This window comes from Bombus affinis, chromosome 2, assembly GCF_024516045.1.
Source record: "Bombus affinis isolate iyBomAffi1 chromosome 2, iyBomAffi1.2, whole genome shotgun sequence".
NCBI lineage: Eukaryota > Metazoa > Arthropoda > Insecta > Hymenoptera > Apidae > Bombus > Bombus affinis.
In genome coordinates this window covers 14,494,112-14,512,617 of record NC_066345.1, presented here as the reverse complement: position 1 = coordinate 14,512,617, position 18,506 = coordinate 14,494,112, and the positions used below count along the sequence as shown (strand labels likewise).

The 18,506-nt window shown below is 38.4% G+C and overlaps 2 protein-coding genes across 14 annotated transcripts in view; one reads left to right on the top strand and one right to left on the bottom strand.

The window, feature by feature from the left end:
- Positions 1-18,506, top strand: part of LOC126926294 (kinesin-like protein KIF13B) — a 160,385-nt gene that overhangs the window by 79,689 nt on the left and 62,190 nt on the right. The window lies entirely within an intron of this gene.
- On the bottom strand, positions 4,989-7,722 carry LOC126926603 (uncharacterized). The gene is made up of 5 exons (XM_050742987.1): positions 7,457-7,722; positions 7,002-7,115; positions 6,759-6,911; positions 6,426-6,651; positions 4,989-6,358 (listed from the first exon to the last, which is right to left on the bottom strand). Exons 1-5 carry the CDS (start codon positions 7,538-7,540, stop codon positions 5,805-5,807), a joined length of 1,131 nt encoding a protein of 376 aa, XP_050598944.1. The 5' UTR covers positions 7,541-7,722; the 3' UTR covers positions 4,989-5,804.

Below are 18,506 nucleotides of genomic sequence, written 5' to 3'. Positions count from 1 at the left end.
CGAGATAAAAATTTGACACAAAACGAGCAAGATGAGCGAATCGTGGCGTGTCTTCAACGTTACAAGAAATTCGTCGAGCGTGCAGACAGAAAGCGTACGTCTCGGTTCAACGAATACAGATTCTTCTGGTGAATTTCGAACACTCTTGGGACTGATCACAGAGTGACTTCCTAGTGGATTCTGCATTGCATCCTTTCCAGTTCGAAAAATAAGGAAACGAGGTCACGAGACCTTCTATGAAAATGTTTCGAGATCTTCAAATTTGTTAGAGTTCCCGCGTTATTCAAAAGCAAACATCGTCGAATTATCTGAGCAATTAAGTTCTTTAATTTATTTTCCGACCGATACATAAAGATATCGTTCAATCATTTTTCGACTATTTTGTAATTATTTTAAGAATATTTCAAAGTATTTCAAAAGATCTCCATTTGAAATAACAATTATTATACAGTCGCATACTTGTCGAAATATTTGTTAGTTCTTCTTTGCTGAATATTACACCATTCTTTAACTATTTTCCCCGCCTTGATTCTCTCATTGTCTTAAATTGCATTTCTCTCGCATACGCACACCATGCTCCTTCCACAGCAGCTCGTTGTCTCGTATTTAATCGTGTCACCCCTTTGTGTCGATAATTCGAAACGAAATTATCGCTTCCGCCGTAGGAAATTGACTCGAGCACAATGCTCGATGCTCGCGTCAGCGATGTTTATCGCAAATTACCGTGATAAATATCGGAAAATTGCGTCGGACAGGACCTTGACTTTTTGTCGATTTGCATCGAATAGAATGGGTCTACTAAAAAACGAACAGAATGATAAAATCAACGATCGATCGAGTTTCTTTAATTCATACCTCTTCTTTTCTTTCTTTCTTTTTTTTTTTTTACACCTTTACGAACGCGGTTAGAGAAATGGAACACGAACGTACATCTATTTTTTTTTTTTTTATTTTTCAAACATCGTAATACTCGTATTTTACTTTGATATTTTGCATATTTTTCCATATTACGTACAGTTCTTGCATATCTGCGTATTTAAATTACCCATGAATACATGAACATTCGCAATCTGGTAATAGCAATTTAAATAATCACATAATTGTTTTTATAAATTACATAATTCATAATGTATTATAATAAATAATAATAATATATATTACGTATACTATAACAAAATACGTAATTGTTATTCACTAGTCGTAATAGAAATATCCATATTAAATATGTTGACTTTAATCATTTGGAATAACTGTTAATAATGATAATTCAAATAGTTAAATTATTAACACGATGCCCGAATGATGTCATGATAGATACGAATAATAATTACTTAACATTTATGAACGATGGTTTGCAACGTTGTTTATTTGGAATAAATGAAAATGCTAGCTTAAATAATAAGATGATCGATAGGGATCAGAATTTTGTACTTTATACGAAAGAATCATTAGCCGTTTCTTTCCTGTTTCACGTAAGCGATTAACATTGCTGTTTCATTGAGTTAAACTAACGATTCACGCAAGTCTCTAGCAATTTTTCCTGCGCTTCCAGTTATTTAAAACTGCTTTGTCATAATGGCAGCTATTGTGGACGTGTTTCTATAGCCATGCAGCAAATAGCTCGTAACTTTCTCAATAACCATTCTAATAACTTTTAATATCGGAAGTTTTTAAATTTCGCGATAAATTTTTTAATTCACTCTGTACTTTTTTTTTTTTTTTAAGAAACTGTGTATTACTACAGTTCCTTGTTTCTCGGGCGTAATTTGAAAATTTTCCAAAAGTGCAGAATTAACGCGACGAAAGCTTAATATTCTGCCGTTAAAATCGTTTCAATTTAATTCTTCTTAAGTCTCCGTAAATCGGTTTTCTAACTTTTGAAGTATTTTTCAAACGTTTCTTAGATATTTCTCTTTCTTCACATCCCACGGCACACGCACGTTTCAACTTCTTCTTCTCCTCCCAATTCTGATATTTTTTACAGTCCACTAGTTTTCGTTGCTCCAAATTTTCTCTTTCCTCGAACAGACTACGATGCTCCACTCCTACGATCGTCCCGATCGGCAAAATTTCGCGAAAATAATCGGGAGATTCGTGGAATAACGGTGGCCCTTTTCGCAAGGAAAGCGTGATAAATTAACGAGAAGGCCTTAAAACACAGACGACACTGCTGAACGTTAATTATCGAAGGAAAAGGAAGGAGAGAGACGAATGGGCGGGCTGACGAGCTCCACTTTCACGATCTTCACCGTAGTTAGAGGGTAATTACTGGTGGTACGGTTCGGTGAACGAAAAAATCATCGGGTTCTTTATCCTCGCTGGCACGTTTTTATCGTGGATTGATGCTTTTGGACGCGTTAATCAAACATTCTGCGACCGATAGCCGCGTATCAGCTTGACGCCTTAATGCAAGGCACGGCGGTATAACAGTGAGAATTTTTTGATTTCATTGTCGTTCCGAAGTGATACGACAGACGTCGTAGTTTTTCTTCTCTCAATTTGGTTAAATTAACTTTTATTTTTCCTTCCTTTCCTTGGTTAAATTAATTTTTATTCTTTCTCTATTTTATTTTATGTTAATCTGTGTTATTTGGTTTTAGAGATCCTTGATTTAGCCACAAATTTATCAAGGACAAAACGAGTTAGTCGTCAATTTCGCCGCTGCATCTTTTTCGATTTATTTCATTTTAGTACGGCAATATTGTAGTATCTTAAATGAGTCTTAGAGGAAGGACAGATAATGATGTTTTGGTTTAACAGATAATATTCAAAACAACGAACTGATTACAATATTGTCGTACGTCTTATTATCATACTCGGCTCTCAACTTCCTGATTCACACTATATTTCATACTCAGGCTTCTGCACTAGCTCACTCTCGCTTCTCAACTAACACTGTCCGATTTCCCAACTAACTAATACCCCCTGGGCTGGCATCCCTTTGTCTTTTCTTAGCTCCACCACGCGAAGGCCCGTAGCCAGGGTCACGTAGACCTTTTCTACGAAACTATTTACTTGAAGGATCGACGCCACATTGATGGACCCGACGATGCTTCGGCTCTTGCGATATTGTTTATGGTTCGACTGATATCTTAGGCCTTTTGTCCACGATACTACGTGTATATATTTATACCGTTAATCACGTAAAAAATCATATTATTATGAAATATACAAAGAAATTAAATAAATCTCCTATAGTGAAGTAGGATAACAATTTATTTTTAACGTACTTCCCCATAGGAAATTCGTCTAGTTTTATAATATTTTTTATTTATTCTTTATTTTTATCTGCCTTACGATAGAAAATTCGTTTAGTTTCATAACATTGGATTTTAAAAATGATCTATTAAACTGCGATCAATCACCAATTACATTTGAAAATGGCAATTATATTCGATATCTTCCTAGTTGAGGTAAATAGGCCATGATAATTGCGGCCTAATATGTATAATATATGCATATGTTACCGTTAATTACGTAAAAAACTCACGTTATTACGAAATATACAAAGAAATTAAATGAATCTTCTATAGTGAGATAGGATAAAAATTTATTTTTATCCCATCTCCCCATAGCAGATTCCTTTAGTTTCACAACACCGGATTTTATAGGAACGATCTATTAAAGTGTGATCACCAATTACATTTCAAAATGGCAATTATATTCCATATCGTTCTAGTTGAGGTGATAACCCGTGATAGTTGCGGCTGTCTAAGTGTGGCGATTGGAGATAGAGTTAGGTGTTGGTTTATGGGTGATACGCTACTCTGGTTTTCCGCTGGAGATGAGGAGCAGCCCTGTATAGGTTCTGCTGCTGGGGTACTGGCCGCTTTTCTTCTCATTTATGTATCGTAGAAGAAAAATCGGGACTATGGTGGTCGCCGGGATTCGAACCCGGGTCCTCATGTTTGTAACCTTAGGCGCTAACCACTGCTTTTTTTTTTATTTGTTTATTATTACCAGATTACATATTTGTATTTTCCAGAATAAACGCTGAATTCTGGTTGTGGGGTGGTTCAGGCAAAAGTACCGATAGGCGACGGTACGACATAGCCATGCAATATTACATTTTTTTTTTTTAAGATTACTTTTGTAACTTAAAGTTAAGCCGCTGTTACGCTGTGCTTATGTACGATATTTCCATTTCTGTCCTGAAAGCCTGGTCGCAAAAACAGGACTAACGCTAACCACTGTGCTGTCGTTGTCCGGGACTAGTTAGTGTCGCCTTATAGTAATCATCTAGCGCATGACCTCGCTCATTAAATAAACTTTCCTCTTGAAATTTCCCAATGTTATTGACAATGTGTCGATGAAACCACGAGCCTCTGTAGAGAAAATTCACATTTTGTTTATGCGAGCACAGAATTAATTTACACGGCGAACAAAAATATTTCAAGCTTGAAAACATCGAATTTCATACGTCTGTTAAATGTGCGTAGTATAAACTTCACAATTCGATCGTTTGATATGTACAGGGCGGTACGATCGACTATTTTTCGTAATGAAACAGTGATTCGCATAAAAGGGATCGAAATAACGATGGAAATAACATTCGTGTTGAGTAATCGCTATAGAGAGAAAGAACTAATCAATGGCTATTGAAACACGTTTGGATACGTTTCGAAATTCATCAACCAACAAAGTGTGCCTGTTTAATCGACTCTTTTCCTCGTGTATGTCCTCTGTATACGGAAGGCGGCAGGAAAATGGCTGGATCGAATTAATTTCACGGTAGAGTGAAAATGGAAACTCGAGGTAGGCTGTGCTGTCCCACGGCCCAGGATCTGACAATTTTCTGGGAATTCGAACTTGTCCTGAGTCATTGTGTCCTCGAGAAACCCTCGTTGCGTGGAAAACTCGTGGAAATCTGGGTCAGAATATATGCGTTTTCATACTCGTAGTCGTCGAGAAATAGATCGTTCTAATCGAAACTCGTACTAATTGACATTCTTCATGAAATATGAATTATCTGTAAGAAAACGCTAGAATTCGCAACTATTCGATAATCAATTTTATTACCTTTTAATTACATTCTACTGTGCGTATAACTTGTGATTTTTTCTTATTCGATGAATATTCCTTTTTCCATTGGCTTGAAGTTTGCGTTCGTAATAGATTTGTAAAAGTAGATGATTTATTTTCCAGGTAGTTTGTCGAAGTTGTCGAAGTAGAAAAGGAGGGTCGCGTTATCGTGTATCATTTCGTATCGATTCGTAGCACGGACTGGAAGATCGATCGTAAATCCAGTCACGTAGTACGGTATAATGATCGTAGTAGGGGACAATTGCCGGAAGAAGCATGTTTGTATCACTTTGTCCCTTTGTATCGGTGTAATTCTAAAGAGTTAGGTATTATGTCACTTGTAGCCTCTTCCGTCACCGTCGAGGTAACGAGGATATCTCGTTGAAAATGGAAAACGTGGGTAAATTTGCACGCCTTTCGAAACCACGCACGTTTATGTAACTTTTATATTCTTCAAATTTTCAACCTTACGTTTCGTATTTTCTTTTCCTTTGCTTTTGTAATTTACATTTATCACGATGATCTTTATTATTGGATAAATTATTGTTTCATTTACCGGATCATTCGTTTCTTTGATTTTATCTTATATCCGATAGTTTGTAATAATTTTGAGTATATAATAATAAGTAATAAGTTCGTTTTTGAATTTTTTAAGTATGTGATTTTCTTCTCAATCCTTATCAAGTTATAAATTATATATTCAAACGCTCCAGGGATAATAATTTATTATAGAATTTTTTTATATGAATCCGTTGCCATTACTTTAGAAACTTTTTTTCACTTTAATTCGTTTTTGCATTTGACGAAGTATTATTTGCTGCTGCAATGCGACTAGACGAAGCTGTAGGCTCCTCTGTTGCAAATTTCTTTCCGGATCCAGCGATCGTCTGCTCGAGATAGATACCGTTTCCAGACTTTGTCGTTACATTCACTTTCGGTTCAGGAAAGATATGTTTCTCTTTGTGCTTATTTTCCAAAGCTGCTGGTTTTTGTTCCTTCATCTTTTTCAGTTGCATCATTATGTTAGCCTCTAATATTTTCAACTCTTCCGCAGAAAGAGCTTTGAGTAACGCTACATTAAGAAAAAAAGAATCGACCCATTTGCTAGGTACTTGACGATTATTTTGCTCCGTTGCGTGCAAATGTCGCTCCGATTTCAACTGTTCTTGCCGTTCTGTCTTTTTTTCACCGCTTAAGTGCGCTTTCGAAAGTTTTTCAGATTTTGGAAATCTTGCAGATTCATCTGGCCAATTTTTACTGCACGTAGGCAAGTTCTTATCTATACGCCTCTCTACATTTAATTTATCGCATGCTTTGCTTTTTTCTGTATCTTTTCCTGAAATAAAACCAAAATTCCATTATTTCTTCCTTTTCTTGCGGCCTAAATAAAAATGCGATAATACCTTGTATAACGTTCAACTGCTTTAAAAAATCATCGTTTCCTGGCACACGTTTTTGATCTCGGAGCTTGGGGATTTTATTTGACAATGTGAAATCGGAATTGAAGTGTTCTTGTTTACGTTTATGTACGCTGTCAGCTGCTGCCATATCATTAGCTGTTTCTTCATTATTCGATGAACTAGTTCCCGAAGGCGCGCTGACGCTCTTACCATCCTCCTCGCATATCGGCTGTTAAAATTATCGCGATAAGTGTAAGGATCTTGCTCGAGAAATATTTCAAAAAAAGATATCGCGCGATGATAAATAATCCGACGATATAATTAATTAAGTCTTACTTGATATGCACGTAATTTGTACGCATAAATATCATTATTTATGATTAGATTTGAAATAGCGGGACATCCAATGCCAATAACATCGTTCAAATATAATTTAATTGTCTGAAAGGGCTGTTGATGAACGTCGTTTATAAATATGCCATGAGCGCTCTACGGATAATGTAACATCATCAAATCTTTCATTCGATATTATGAAAATATATTATTCTAGTGGATTGATTTCATTACGGATATATGTACCTTTAAATCTGTAACATATAATTCATTTTTGTTATAAAAAAACGTACAGTGGTAATTCGATGCTCTCGAACTACGGCATACTATATCATTTTCCTTGGCTCTACCACAAGTATACTGGAAACATACAAAAGACACAATGTTTTATACACGTGAAACGTCCTTATTATTTGTTTCTCATACTAGCAATATTTTATTTATTCGTAAATACTGAACGTCCATGAACACGTAAATAAAATAGTAGAACATAAATGAAAGATTCGTTCCAATTACTAAACACATTGGACATTTAATATATTTGTACGGATTATGTATAATTTGCACACTTGTGTGTCCTTCGATCATTCAAAAATACATAAACATTCGCAGTCTACTGATCAAATTTTGAAGCAAACATTATTTTACAAGTATGTACTTTGCTACTTGTATAGTAGAAGAGGAGAACATTTTATACTTACTGTATATCCTGATCGATGTAGTAAAATTTTCTCGGGGCCATTTATACGGTCCAATATAAATATATAGTCGTCGTCGTTACTCATTTTTACCTTCCTCCTTTGTCTTTTTATCCTTCTGTCAATAATCTTAAATTATAGATGTAACAAGCGTAATAAAATTTAATTAATACCTCGTTTAACGATATTATCTTTCGACAAAGACGCGATTTTAATATAATGAACGCACAGGCAATGATGGTTACCGCCTTTTCCGGTTGAAAACTGAGTATATGATGAGAACTGCCTATCGTCTCAAACGCGTATCGTCGCAACTGGCGACATCTATCAGCAACTTCATTTGTAATAATTTAGATCGAATTATTGTTTCCTAAACTAATTGTTTTCATCTTATGTACATAATTATTCTCTTCTTATATATGTAATTGATTCGGTGACGATGAACATGATGTGTATCAGCATGTTATTCCTTTGTTGTAAAATGACGATCGAGACGAAATTTCTACTGAATATCAATACAATGATTCGAATTCGGATTCCGATCAGTATATCACCGAATCACTGATATAGTATCAACGGTATTACGGATTACGTTACGGTGCAAAGAGTAAACTCAAGTCGGGCTTATGGTTCCGGTGTTTACGAACGTAGGAGAGTCGTGGAAATCGCAATAGCCGTTTACGTATAGAAGCCATGTAAAACAATGGAATATGCTTATGGAAAGTTGTCCAGCTTCGTTCCTATATCGACGTACAGTGACGAGCAAACATACTCCGTAAACATATTCGGCTAGTTTTACGCAAAAAGCGATGATACGAGTAATTTTTTAATTGAACGATTAGGATTCGGTAATAATAAATACAAGGCGAGTCTGATTAACAAAACGTAGCAGTCTGGTTTCATTAACCTTTTGCACCTTAAATTTTATTTCAATTTCTTTATCGAAAGCTCTCAACGCCTTCAAGTGTTTTATCCGAAATTTACTTTAACTAGAAAATAAGACAATTTAAATAAATAAAGGAAGAATGAAATTCACTGAAATACCAGTTTTATTTACACTACTGTTGTATCTTGTGATTTTTATGTGTATGATATATCTTGAAACAATTTCCAGGATCCAATTCAGTAGGCACTGAAAGGAGCTCCTGAGATAAAAACTGATGTCGAGTGCAAAGGATTAATGTCATATATTATCATAATATAGAGAATATTTTTTAAAAATAGGCATTTGGGACAATGTTTATAGTTTCGCAGGTTTCGTCAAAATGGATACAACAGCGAATAAATGTCTGAGAATTGAAACTGTCAACGAAAACTGATCGTTGACTATCTCACAGTCAACTGTTCAACACTCTTGCGTAGTCATCCTTCGGTTTGCGAATTGTTTGACATGCTTAATCCACGATGAAGCCACTTAAGCAAGACAATAAGAACAATTTCTGTTCTGTTGTTAATTCTATTGCACTCGATGAACGGTGACCCGAAACATACTGCAAAAGTAGGAAAAACCTGGCTCGAAAATCAGAAGTTTTCTGTGATGATGTGGCCAGTATAAAAAATACGATATCCGATGGACAATTTGTGGTTCGTCGTGAATAAAATCTGGCAAAGTAGAAGCTTTAGGGGTTTACGAGTTCACCCATTTCCCTCCGTGAACGAGTAAACGAGAGGGGGCTTGTGATGTATGCATTTTAGGGTCCAGGCCCCTCTTTATGCGTTAGAGATGGCTATCGCGAGGGTTTTCATCGATAAGAATCTGGCATTATCTTACGCTCCACTCCCTAGGACGCGTGGTGCCTATGAAAGTTTCTCCGCGTGAAAAAATAAAAAAGAAAAAGGAGAAGGATTCAGGAGTTGTGAAACAGAATACAAAAGGAACGTTATAATATCTAACCAAAAATGATGAATAATTTAATAGACAGTATGCCACGTAGAGTGGAAGCAATAGGGAAAAAGCTAAGGAAAAATGGAGAAAATATTTTGTCCATTGTCTAATTATGAAAGCTTAGTTCAACGAGCATAATTAAAGTGCGAAACTGTAGACATTGTTCCAAATCTCTATTTTTCTAAACTATAATGTACATTTTTGATATTAATGAAAGTAGACTGTTACGTCTTGTTCATCAGATTCAATTTATAATTGCCATTACCTAATCCCAGCCGATCAATTAAAAAGTTACTCATATCGAGTAATATTCATAACTAGTGCAGTGTGTTTACGCTTTTATTATCCGCGAAAAGGAACCGGCCAACTTTTACTCGCGACATCCTCTTCGATAAACTACCGGAAGCGACTCGAGAATCCTAACGACTGTTACAACGAACGTTTCATGTACACGCACACCTATATGCATACGAAACTTATACTTAAAAATATCAAAAGGATCTTTAAATTCGCGCAAGTGTGTGTGTAAGCGCTCGCTCGCGCATGCTTTTCAGATCCTCGCGAAGATTAAACGCGATGATACTCGTTTTTCCTTTTTGCTCTTGCAGCTACGAAAGTGACGCTTCCTCTTGCCTCTCTATTTTCGTCCGCATCTGCAGGAGTTGACGAACTGCAATTTGCATTGTAACGGATGAAAGTTTGCTCGCGCGCGTGCACGCAAGCGGAAGCTGCGCGACGTTGCGGAGGAAATGAAACTCTCGTCGATTGAGAGAGTGTTTTTCACGACCTTCCCCCCTGTGTGCGGCTTCTTATTACGTTCTTTTACTGGGTCAGCAATTTCAACGAGTACGCGCGATATTCTTTTTCATTTATTTTCTGCTTCTTTTTATTCAGACGTTCTGTATTTTCGTTATTTTTCTAATTTATTTAATTATATACTTAAACGATAGAAACGGACGTTTCACGTCTATCAGACTCATCAACGTTAACGCGTCTACCAGTTAATAAATTATCAACGAGCGGAATTTTATATCGTAAACTGCATCATACAGCGTCGACTTGAAACGCGTGCGACGATAATACACGCGTATCCCTGTCAATTTCTCCATCCAAATACTCTGTTATCCGGACAGAATGTCTGGCAGTAACGTAGTCTACTTTTTATTCTGTTATGGATATTGCTATTACGCGTATCAGAGCATGAACTGAATAATTAGAGCAAGTGAAAATGTCGTGGAAATTACTCACGTTGAAAATTCGCATAATCTAGCGGCCAAACAAATATATGGCGTTCTTAGATATTCAAATTTAGATTGACAATTTCCTCGATCTTTATCCCCTCGAACGAACCAAGTTGGACACCGGGGAAATAATTGTTCCACTGTTACAATATTTTTTCTTTCTCGCTGTTAATATACTGAAATTTCTAAATCCGTACGAAAGTTCGTCCCCTCTGTTATCTCCGAAAGAGGTCAAAGCTGCTGCTAGCTTCCCCGGCTTATCCTCGTGGCCGGTCGTTGTTTCAGCAGAAGTTGTCGCAAAGTTTCCAGGTCTCTATTCTTAGCCGTGGACGATAATTGTCGGTGACGAGCTCGAATAAGCCCTTAACACCATTAAGTTTCTCGGCTTTGTTTCGCGAAAACGCTTCGTCGTACAGCGCTGCGTTCTGAATCATAGCTGTCGCCTTTCGGTTACGTTAAGGTCCCTCCAAAGCAGCCAGTTCTACCAAGTCTTTCATCGGGTGTTCGTCGAACACCACCTGGTGAAAATGTTGGTTACCGTCGTCCATTCGCAGATTTGCATAGCGAAAAAACTGCGTAGTCTGTAAGTTTCTGTAAGTTTCGAAAGATGAGCGCGTTGCACGAAACTGTTACCAATCCTCGAATTTTCAACTCTGTCCCCTTTGTTCTCGTGTTAATAAAATGGGAGATTATTAGAAGACTTTAACATAAAACTGTAGGCAATTAACGTAGGATCTCGCGCGATAAACGACGAAAGGGAAACCTTGGTAGGTTTCTGTAACCTGGAAGCTAAGAAGCATATCGCAGACACGAGGTTTGAGAAATTAGCCTGACGGTGAAATCACGGTATTTATTAAGCCGAGACGATCAATCATTGTCCAATTGTTGCAATACGATGTACGACAGTTTCTGCCTCGTTTTCTCTATGTTTCTTCGGCGCGGGCAAACCAAATGGTCGTTTTCCATTTAACAGGCCAGTCTGGTCACGTTCTAAAAAATTAGAAAGTTCAGGATAGACTCATCGAGAACGGATTGACGCAATCGTGCAATGAAATATCGGATGCGAACAACCGTCTCCTTCAGTCGTCGAAAGAAAAGGAAAAAAATAAAGGGCAAGATAGAAGAAAAAAAAGACAGAATATCGAATTGCAATGACATTATCGGCGTCTCGTTATAACATGTTCGTTATCGTTGTTTATGGAAAAGTCCAAACGTCACGTGTCATGTTTGGATTTTAATAATTTCGCGCGATATTTTTGTCATTTGTGTGCTATAGAGAAACGTCTGTGCCGAACGTAGAGATAAGCGTTCGTTTAGCTATCTTGCCGAAAATTAAAATGCAATTCCTCTCATATACGAACATTGTGTGTGCGTGTACGTATATCTCTCGTTTCCTATCTAAGACTGACGCGTCGCAAACGACATATGACGCGTGATAACAAACGCGTTAATGCGAAAAATGATTCTCTTCAACGCCAGCATCTTAACTATGAAAGGGAACAAAATTCCAGTAAATAAAATAATTGTCAGAATATGAACCCTCCGTCTTTAAGCTTCACGTCTTCCGTATACTCCTTTGCGATCTTAAATCCATGCAATTTTTCCTAGTTTCTCAGGTTTAAAAAAGATCCAGCGAAATTTACGAATACACTTTCTGGCTTCTGCAATATCATCCCATGGTTTCTTCTTTTATCGCCACGAGTTGTCTTGATCTTTTTAAGCGAAGAAAAATTCAAAGGGAAGCATGGAAGAAACGAAAAACTGTCTAAAATTACCGCTGAGAAACGAACCGGTATACCGATGGAATATTAAATTGCAACGTGTTCCGTTAGGTTGAAGAAACTGGCTAGAGGTTTGACGAGAGTTCACAAACCGTACGTTAAACCGATCTCCGTCGTCTCCGACTCGCAGCAGACTTCGATATATCCGCTAGCGAGCTTTCGCGAGCCTCTCGATCACCGTTTACACGCATTCGCACTCTGCGCTGGAAAAATCGCCCTGAAACGCTTGCTTCGTGGCAACGTGTACAGCGCACAGTGTACAGTGTACACGAGGAACAGGGGCAAAAGCAATTTCAGAGATTCCACTTAACCTGTGCTGGCGTTCGTCAGCGAACCTTGCTTCGTGTACAAGTTCGTGGAACTCGCAGTAGTTCGCCTGGAAACAGTTTACGTCTGGTTCGCGCGGCTCCAGGGATTCATTTGGACCAACTAAACGTGTTTTTGGGTTATGGCTACATAGCTGGGTCTGCAGGATGGAATCGTGTTCCATTCGCGTTAAATACAGTCGCTGTTATAACGTTAAACGCAATTATTATTCTTCTATTCTATCATTCCCTTATAAAATGAAAGATAGTTTTCTGACAACCTAATACAATCGTTTCGTTGGTATTTCATAAGCGAAAGCCAATCCGAATATATCGATTGATCGTTTTCTCTTCCCATTTGTGGTTCCTGGATTTTGGAACCGAATTTGTTACCAAGTGGATATTGCGTGGAGATTAACTTCCTCCGCACCTGAAATAATTACAAGCTCGCAACGCTCGTAAAACCTTCTCGCTCTCGCGAATAAACCGTCTTCCCGTCTCATCTGTTCGTATTTGCCAAAACAAGCTGCGAACCCGATTAAACGACGCTCGAATTCACGATATAATCTGAACAGCTGCTGCAAGTTGCCTGACGACCCTTGAAAATCCACGGTGAAGCTCGACTTCTTCTCTGCGAAGATCTCGCCGCGACCGGAAGTATTTTGGATCATCGGATCAGTCCTCCTCGATGCGCGATAATTCATTCGTCGTTAAAATTCAATGCCTCGAAGCGTTGCAGATAGGGGTGCAGTTGCTGTCTATTTCAACGCTTTTACGGGGTATCGCGTCGTTCTCGAAAGTAGAACGACCCGGATTCTCGTGCAGGAAGCGGTGATAAGCGGTGCCTACTGGAGACCATGCGCGAGCCACCCTCGTCGTGGCGCAGGAAATTTATTCGAAGGAGAAATTTCAACGAAATTCAGTCGCGATGTGGGTCAGCCTCTTTACCGCTTCTTTGGATGTGTGTGTGCGTTTGTTTGTATTTGCGTGTGCCTGTGTGGAGGATGGTCCTGCGAGAAGAAAAATATCTCGTGTCCCTAAGGTTCGATCTAGTGGACTCGATCCATCTGCGATCTTACGATTTCGATGGAGGATAGTGTGACTTCCGCTACAAGATGCTATCTAGGGTAGCTGGCTCGAGAAATCGGGCAAATGTACTGGTTTATAGATGGGTAGTTCGTGGCGTAGAAACTCTTTTGTGCACGTTGTTTGCAGGCGTAAGATCACAGACGTTTGGAGATGTTTAGAGAAAGAACGGATTTTTGTAGCGGGAGAAATTCAATTCAATTTTAATTCGAAATTTATAACATACAAATATATTAATACAAATTTATAACACATAAGAGGTATGTTTATAACAAGTCGCTAAAATCGAAGAAGATCCTTAACTTGATTCTTGCAAATCTTGCGAGATTCTATCAGAACTGCAGCTCGTGCGATGTTGGAGGATCTCGTGAAAAATTAAGCAATCTACCTAATCTACCTTCCTACGTTCAATCTATGTTAACCCTTTCGAGACTAATGGAACGATGCGTCGGAAAGTTATTTCTAGGAAGATCGCGAGTTTGTTCATTGCCAGCAGCCGAGACTTGTCGGCACATAGGATCCGATTTTTATGTTCAACCTACTTCTTTCTAATCTCGATGCTTCGCATTTTCTGCTGCAGAAACTCAACTTTATTATTACGCTCATTAACAAAAGAAAGATTCATTTTGACAGGGTTTGCAAGTCCCGTTTCACGACGGCCCATCTATTTTCTTCTAGTTGGAAACTAACGAAATAACCGTAATATATGTTAGGCTATCGCTGTCGGCAGGATACTTGACATTTCGTGCGCGAAACGTGACCCATTAAATCGCGGCTGCCGAGTGATTCGGATGGTGTGAATTTCCATGAAGGGCCAAGGACAGCGGTTGTTACTGTCCTTCTGTTCGTCGCGATGACACGTCACGAAATTAGAATAGGAATCATTCTCGATGTGTCGTGTTTGTTTGTCTCTCTCTTTCTCTCTCCCCTTCCCCATAGCGGATCGATAGCGGAAATATTACATATCAATTCCGACACCGTGTAATCTGGAAACTTGGAGCTGTTCCATATTTCGTGTTATATAGAAAATCGTGACACGGCATTATATTACACCGCGAGCAATTTCTAGGGACAAAAGCAAACGTATGTTCGCTAGTGACGGTAATAGTAACAGTGCCGGTACTGGTAGTAGTATTGTTCAGGAGTATGCAGACATTTTGTTCAATTTGTATTTAACAAGAATATTTGAGTTGGACGAAACGGCAGAAATGAACGATGAATTAATAATGAGTCGATAATAATCAGAAGCAGCTGTTGCTGTTATTAATTGAAATCGTTAGAATGCAGAGCGATAATATGTTTTATTATTTACTGAAGCACTGTTCAATATATTTCACTATATGAATCGTTGATTTACGTCAATAGTCATGCGAAACTCGTTCTATCAGCTTGCAAAAATTGTTTGAACGTGGCTCAAAATTTAAGAGAGACAGACAGAGGATAGAGAGCTTATCGAGTAACAAAGTAACATTTACTTTTAATTTTCTAAGACTTCTAAAAGAAGGTGTACGAAATTATACAGAAATCTGCAAATTGGGCTGTAAAATATTTACAACTTTCTTATCCATTTAACAAGCTATCGTAACAATGAACGAACACTTTACAATATAAAAATGAACATCAAATTAATATGAAAATTACCATCTTATCAAGTACAAAGATATTTATCTGTTCCACTTTCCAAGATCAGCGTGGACGAATTTTTTCACTCAAAGAAGTAAAAACTATTGGCCCTTGGTAAACGCGTATTGGGAAGAGAAAGAAAAAAGAGGTGCACAGGTCGGCGTGTCAGAATGCGTTACAGAAAATCGCAAAAATGTTACGAGTTTCTTTGCCGGAGAAAAATGTGGAAAACTGTTAACTGGCATCGGATAAACACGGATTGGAGGGGAAAAAAGGGGGCGGACAGGGCCGCGTGTCAGCCTGCGTTTCGTTCTATTTTCACCGAAACGAGATCGATACACGAATGTCCGTGCACCGTGTGGCTGCAGTACGCTCGGATGACCGCATAACCGCATACTAATGCACACTATCGCATAGGCTACGCAAAAATAGTGGTGCATAGTCGCGTTCTATCGATCACGCCGTCCCTCTTATCGGATTTTCGCTGAAAGATCCAGCCTTCGTGGGAAACGAAAAATACGATTTTCCCTGTGCTTTGCCCGATACACCGTTCGTCTTCTTTTCCTTTTTTTCCCTCCCCCTTTACCGCCAATGGTTTTATTTGAGAGGCTATTTTGTTGTCAGAGATATCGCGGTTTGATATGGTCAAATGGAAGGAAAGTAGTTTAAACGAAACGTATCGCCAGGTGTACGGGATTTAGATTTGGATTGGAAGATTTATGTGTGCGATCTGGTGAAAAGAATTTCGTACGGGAACGTGGCCGGAAGGATGGACACCTTTTGGTTTCCTATTACTTACTATAGACGACGGAATTTGAGAAACAATGGAAAAGGTAGAATCCTTGTGGCAAATTACTCCATCCATTCAGATTTGTATCATTTTCTTCTCTCGCACGGACAATACGATTTACTTTATACGATACGTAGCGCGATACAAAATCGAGAAGTCATCGAGAAGTTTCGAGTTTTACAGCGAATGGACCTCTGACAAGCTACTTGCTGACAGATTTTTTATTTTATCACGGGATCAATTTTGACTTCTTATTTCGCCAGATAGGAAGTACCCTCCGCGAAGTTGCTTTGGAAATTTATAGCGACGTTTACGAAACATTGGAAGGCGCGTATATTTTCGTCAAATGAACCTTCTGTCGGATAAAGGAGAGACATCGTTCGTTGGTCGACGATTCTTTTCGATGAAATTGAACGGAAAAATAAATTTAGCTAAACGACTTCCCTTTTTTTCGTCCCTTTCTTTAGAAACTTTTGGTCGTAGCTTGAAAGTAGATAGAGACTCTACTCAGGCGTTTGTTTCAATCTTTATCGATATAATTTCAAAATTTCAAAATGTTTCCTACAGCACACAAGATATATTCCCGAATGGAGGAGTTGCGAATACTTTCGCGAAACTACGTGTGTACGTAGATCGGGCAATCGTCGTAAAAGTCGTTGGAAATGAGATAAATGGCTGGTTTCACGCGCTTTCAGAATTCAACAGGGAATATTGATCCTCGCTCTCGTGACAATTATCGTTATCGTTGTGTCGCCTCTTTATTTCGACTTAATTAGACGCCGGGATTAACAGAGGCGTCGTCGATTACGCTAAACGGTAGAATAACACTCGTTTCAGACTTAACTTTGCTCGCTAGAGAAACTTGACGCGTTAAAGACGCGTCATATTACCTCGCAACGCTAAAACTAGCAATTCGACGAGAATCAATACGCTAATTTCCTCGTCGAGGAAATGTTTGATCTTCTTTTCGTCGGAAGATCGGGTACATCGTGTAGGATATATGTCGATGAATTTTAATAATCGTTTTGAATCTCTTTAAAATGATAGTTTCAAATTGCACGCGCGCAATTTACTTTCCATGGAAAGCTGGTTTTTTCACGGCGAGCTTGCGCATCTCGTAACTTTTCCTATTAAAACTCGAAGCCCGTTGATCGATGACTTTCAGCTGTTTCATGAACACTGCGATTAAATTTATTGGAAATCGCTTCTATCGTTGCTCCCTTTTACTAGGCCATATTTCCATGCAATTTATACTTTCACTTGCTTAGTGCAAGTTGTAAATTCTCGACAATGTCGCGTAAAAAGCAACTGTCACTAAAATAAGCAAATAGACGTCGTAGGCGGCGAAATGGAAAAGAAATTTCAACCTCCGCTCACTTGTCGAGCTGATATTATTTATATTAATAATTTATAGCATTGCACCAACGAATCAAAATTTCAATCTGTTCGTGTTTATCGTATCTGTGTACCATCGATGTAACGTATCGAGCAAATATGTACATTTTTCTAATGTATTTTTCGCCAGCTCAAAAACACGTAATATTTGAAATGGCAAAGAATGAAAAAGAAATAAAAAGGTCTGAAATATTTCTTTCGTTTCTTACAAAGCAACTCTTTCGTCCAAACTAAAATGGAAGTTTGCCAGCGTGCGTCTGATTTTCTGTTTATCCGCCGAATCCTTTCACGGTTTTCCTTGTCGTTTGCCGCGGGATTGTAATTCCATGAAAAATTGGAGATTCGCACAATTCCAAAAAAAAAAAAGAAGAAGATGAAGAAGGTGGAAACCATAACAAAGTTTAGGCGATTTACGACCACTTTTTGCCGTCTAGGAAGATCGTTGGAAAATTTCAAAGGGCTTTGGATGATCGGCCTAGTGTAGGATTTGTGGAAATTCATGGCTCTTGAGCAAAATTCGTGTTCTTGAATTTCGACATCGGTTCACCGGATCCAGGGATCATCCAGTCGTGCGTCCTGGCCGATTTATCTGGCAACTGTGGCTAAATGAAATTTCCCGTTTCGCCCGTGGATGCTGGAAATTCGAGTCGCTACGCCACCAGTTCATCCCATAAATTTAGTCTCTTGGAACGTCCAACCCCTTCGCTGCGAAAGGGCAATTTTTTATTTTACAACGCTATGGTTACAACACTTATCAGTGTCTGTTTCCAGAGGGGGGATTTATACCTCGTTCAGTCGTCGATTACGCCATCCCCTATTTTCCAGAAGCAACTGCGTTCCCCAAAAGATACGAAAACCGTTCACAACCGTGAAGATGATTGTTCAATCTAAAAGTGAAGGATATTCGGTTGAAAAGATTTCTGTTTACTGGACGTCCTAATTTTCTT

What these genes read in the sequence shown, in the direction of transcription:
- LOC126926603 (XM_050742987.1), bottom strand. Translation starts at nt 7,540, where the DNA reads ATGAGTAACGACGACGACTATATATTTATATTGGACCGTATAAATGGC. An exon ending in TACATCGATCAGGATATACA is followed by an intron (nt 7,116 to 7,456) that starts GTAAGTATAAAA and finishes GTATGTTTCCAG; the next exon opens with TATACTTGTGGTAGAGCCAA. An exon ending in TATATGTTACAGATTTAAAG is followed by an intron (nt 6,912 to 7,001) that starts GTACATATATCC and finishes CATTATCCGTAG; the next exon opens with AGCGCTCATGGCATATTTAT.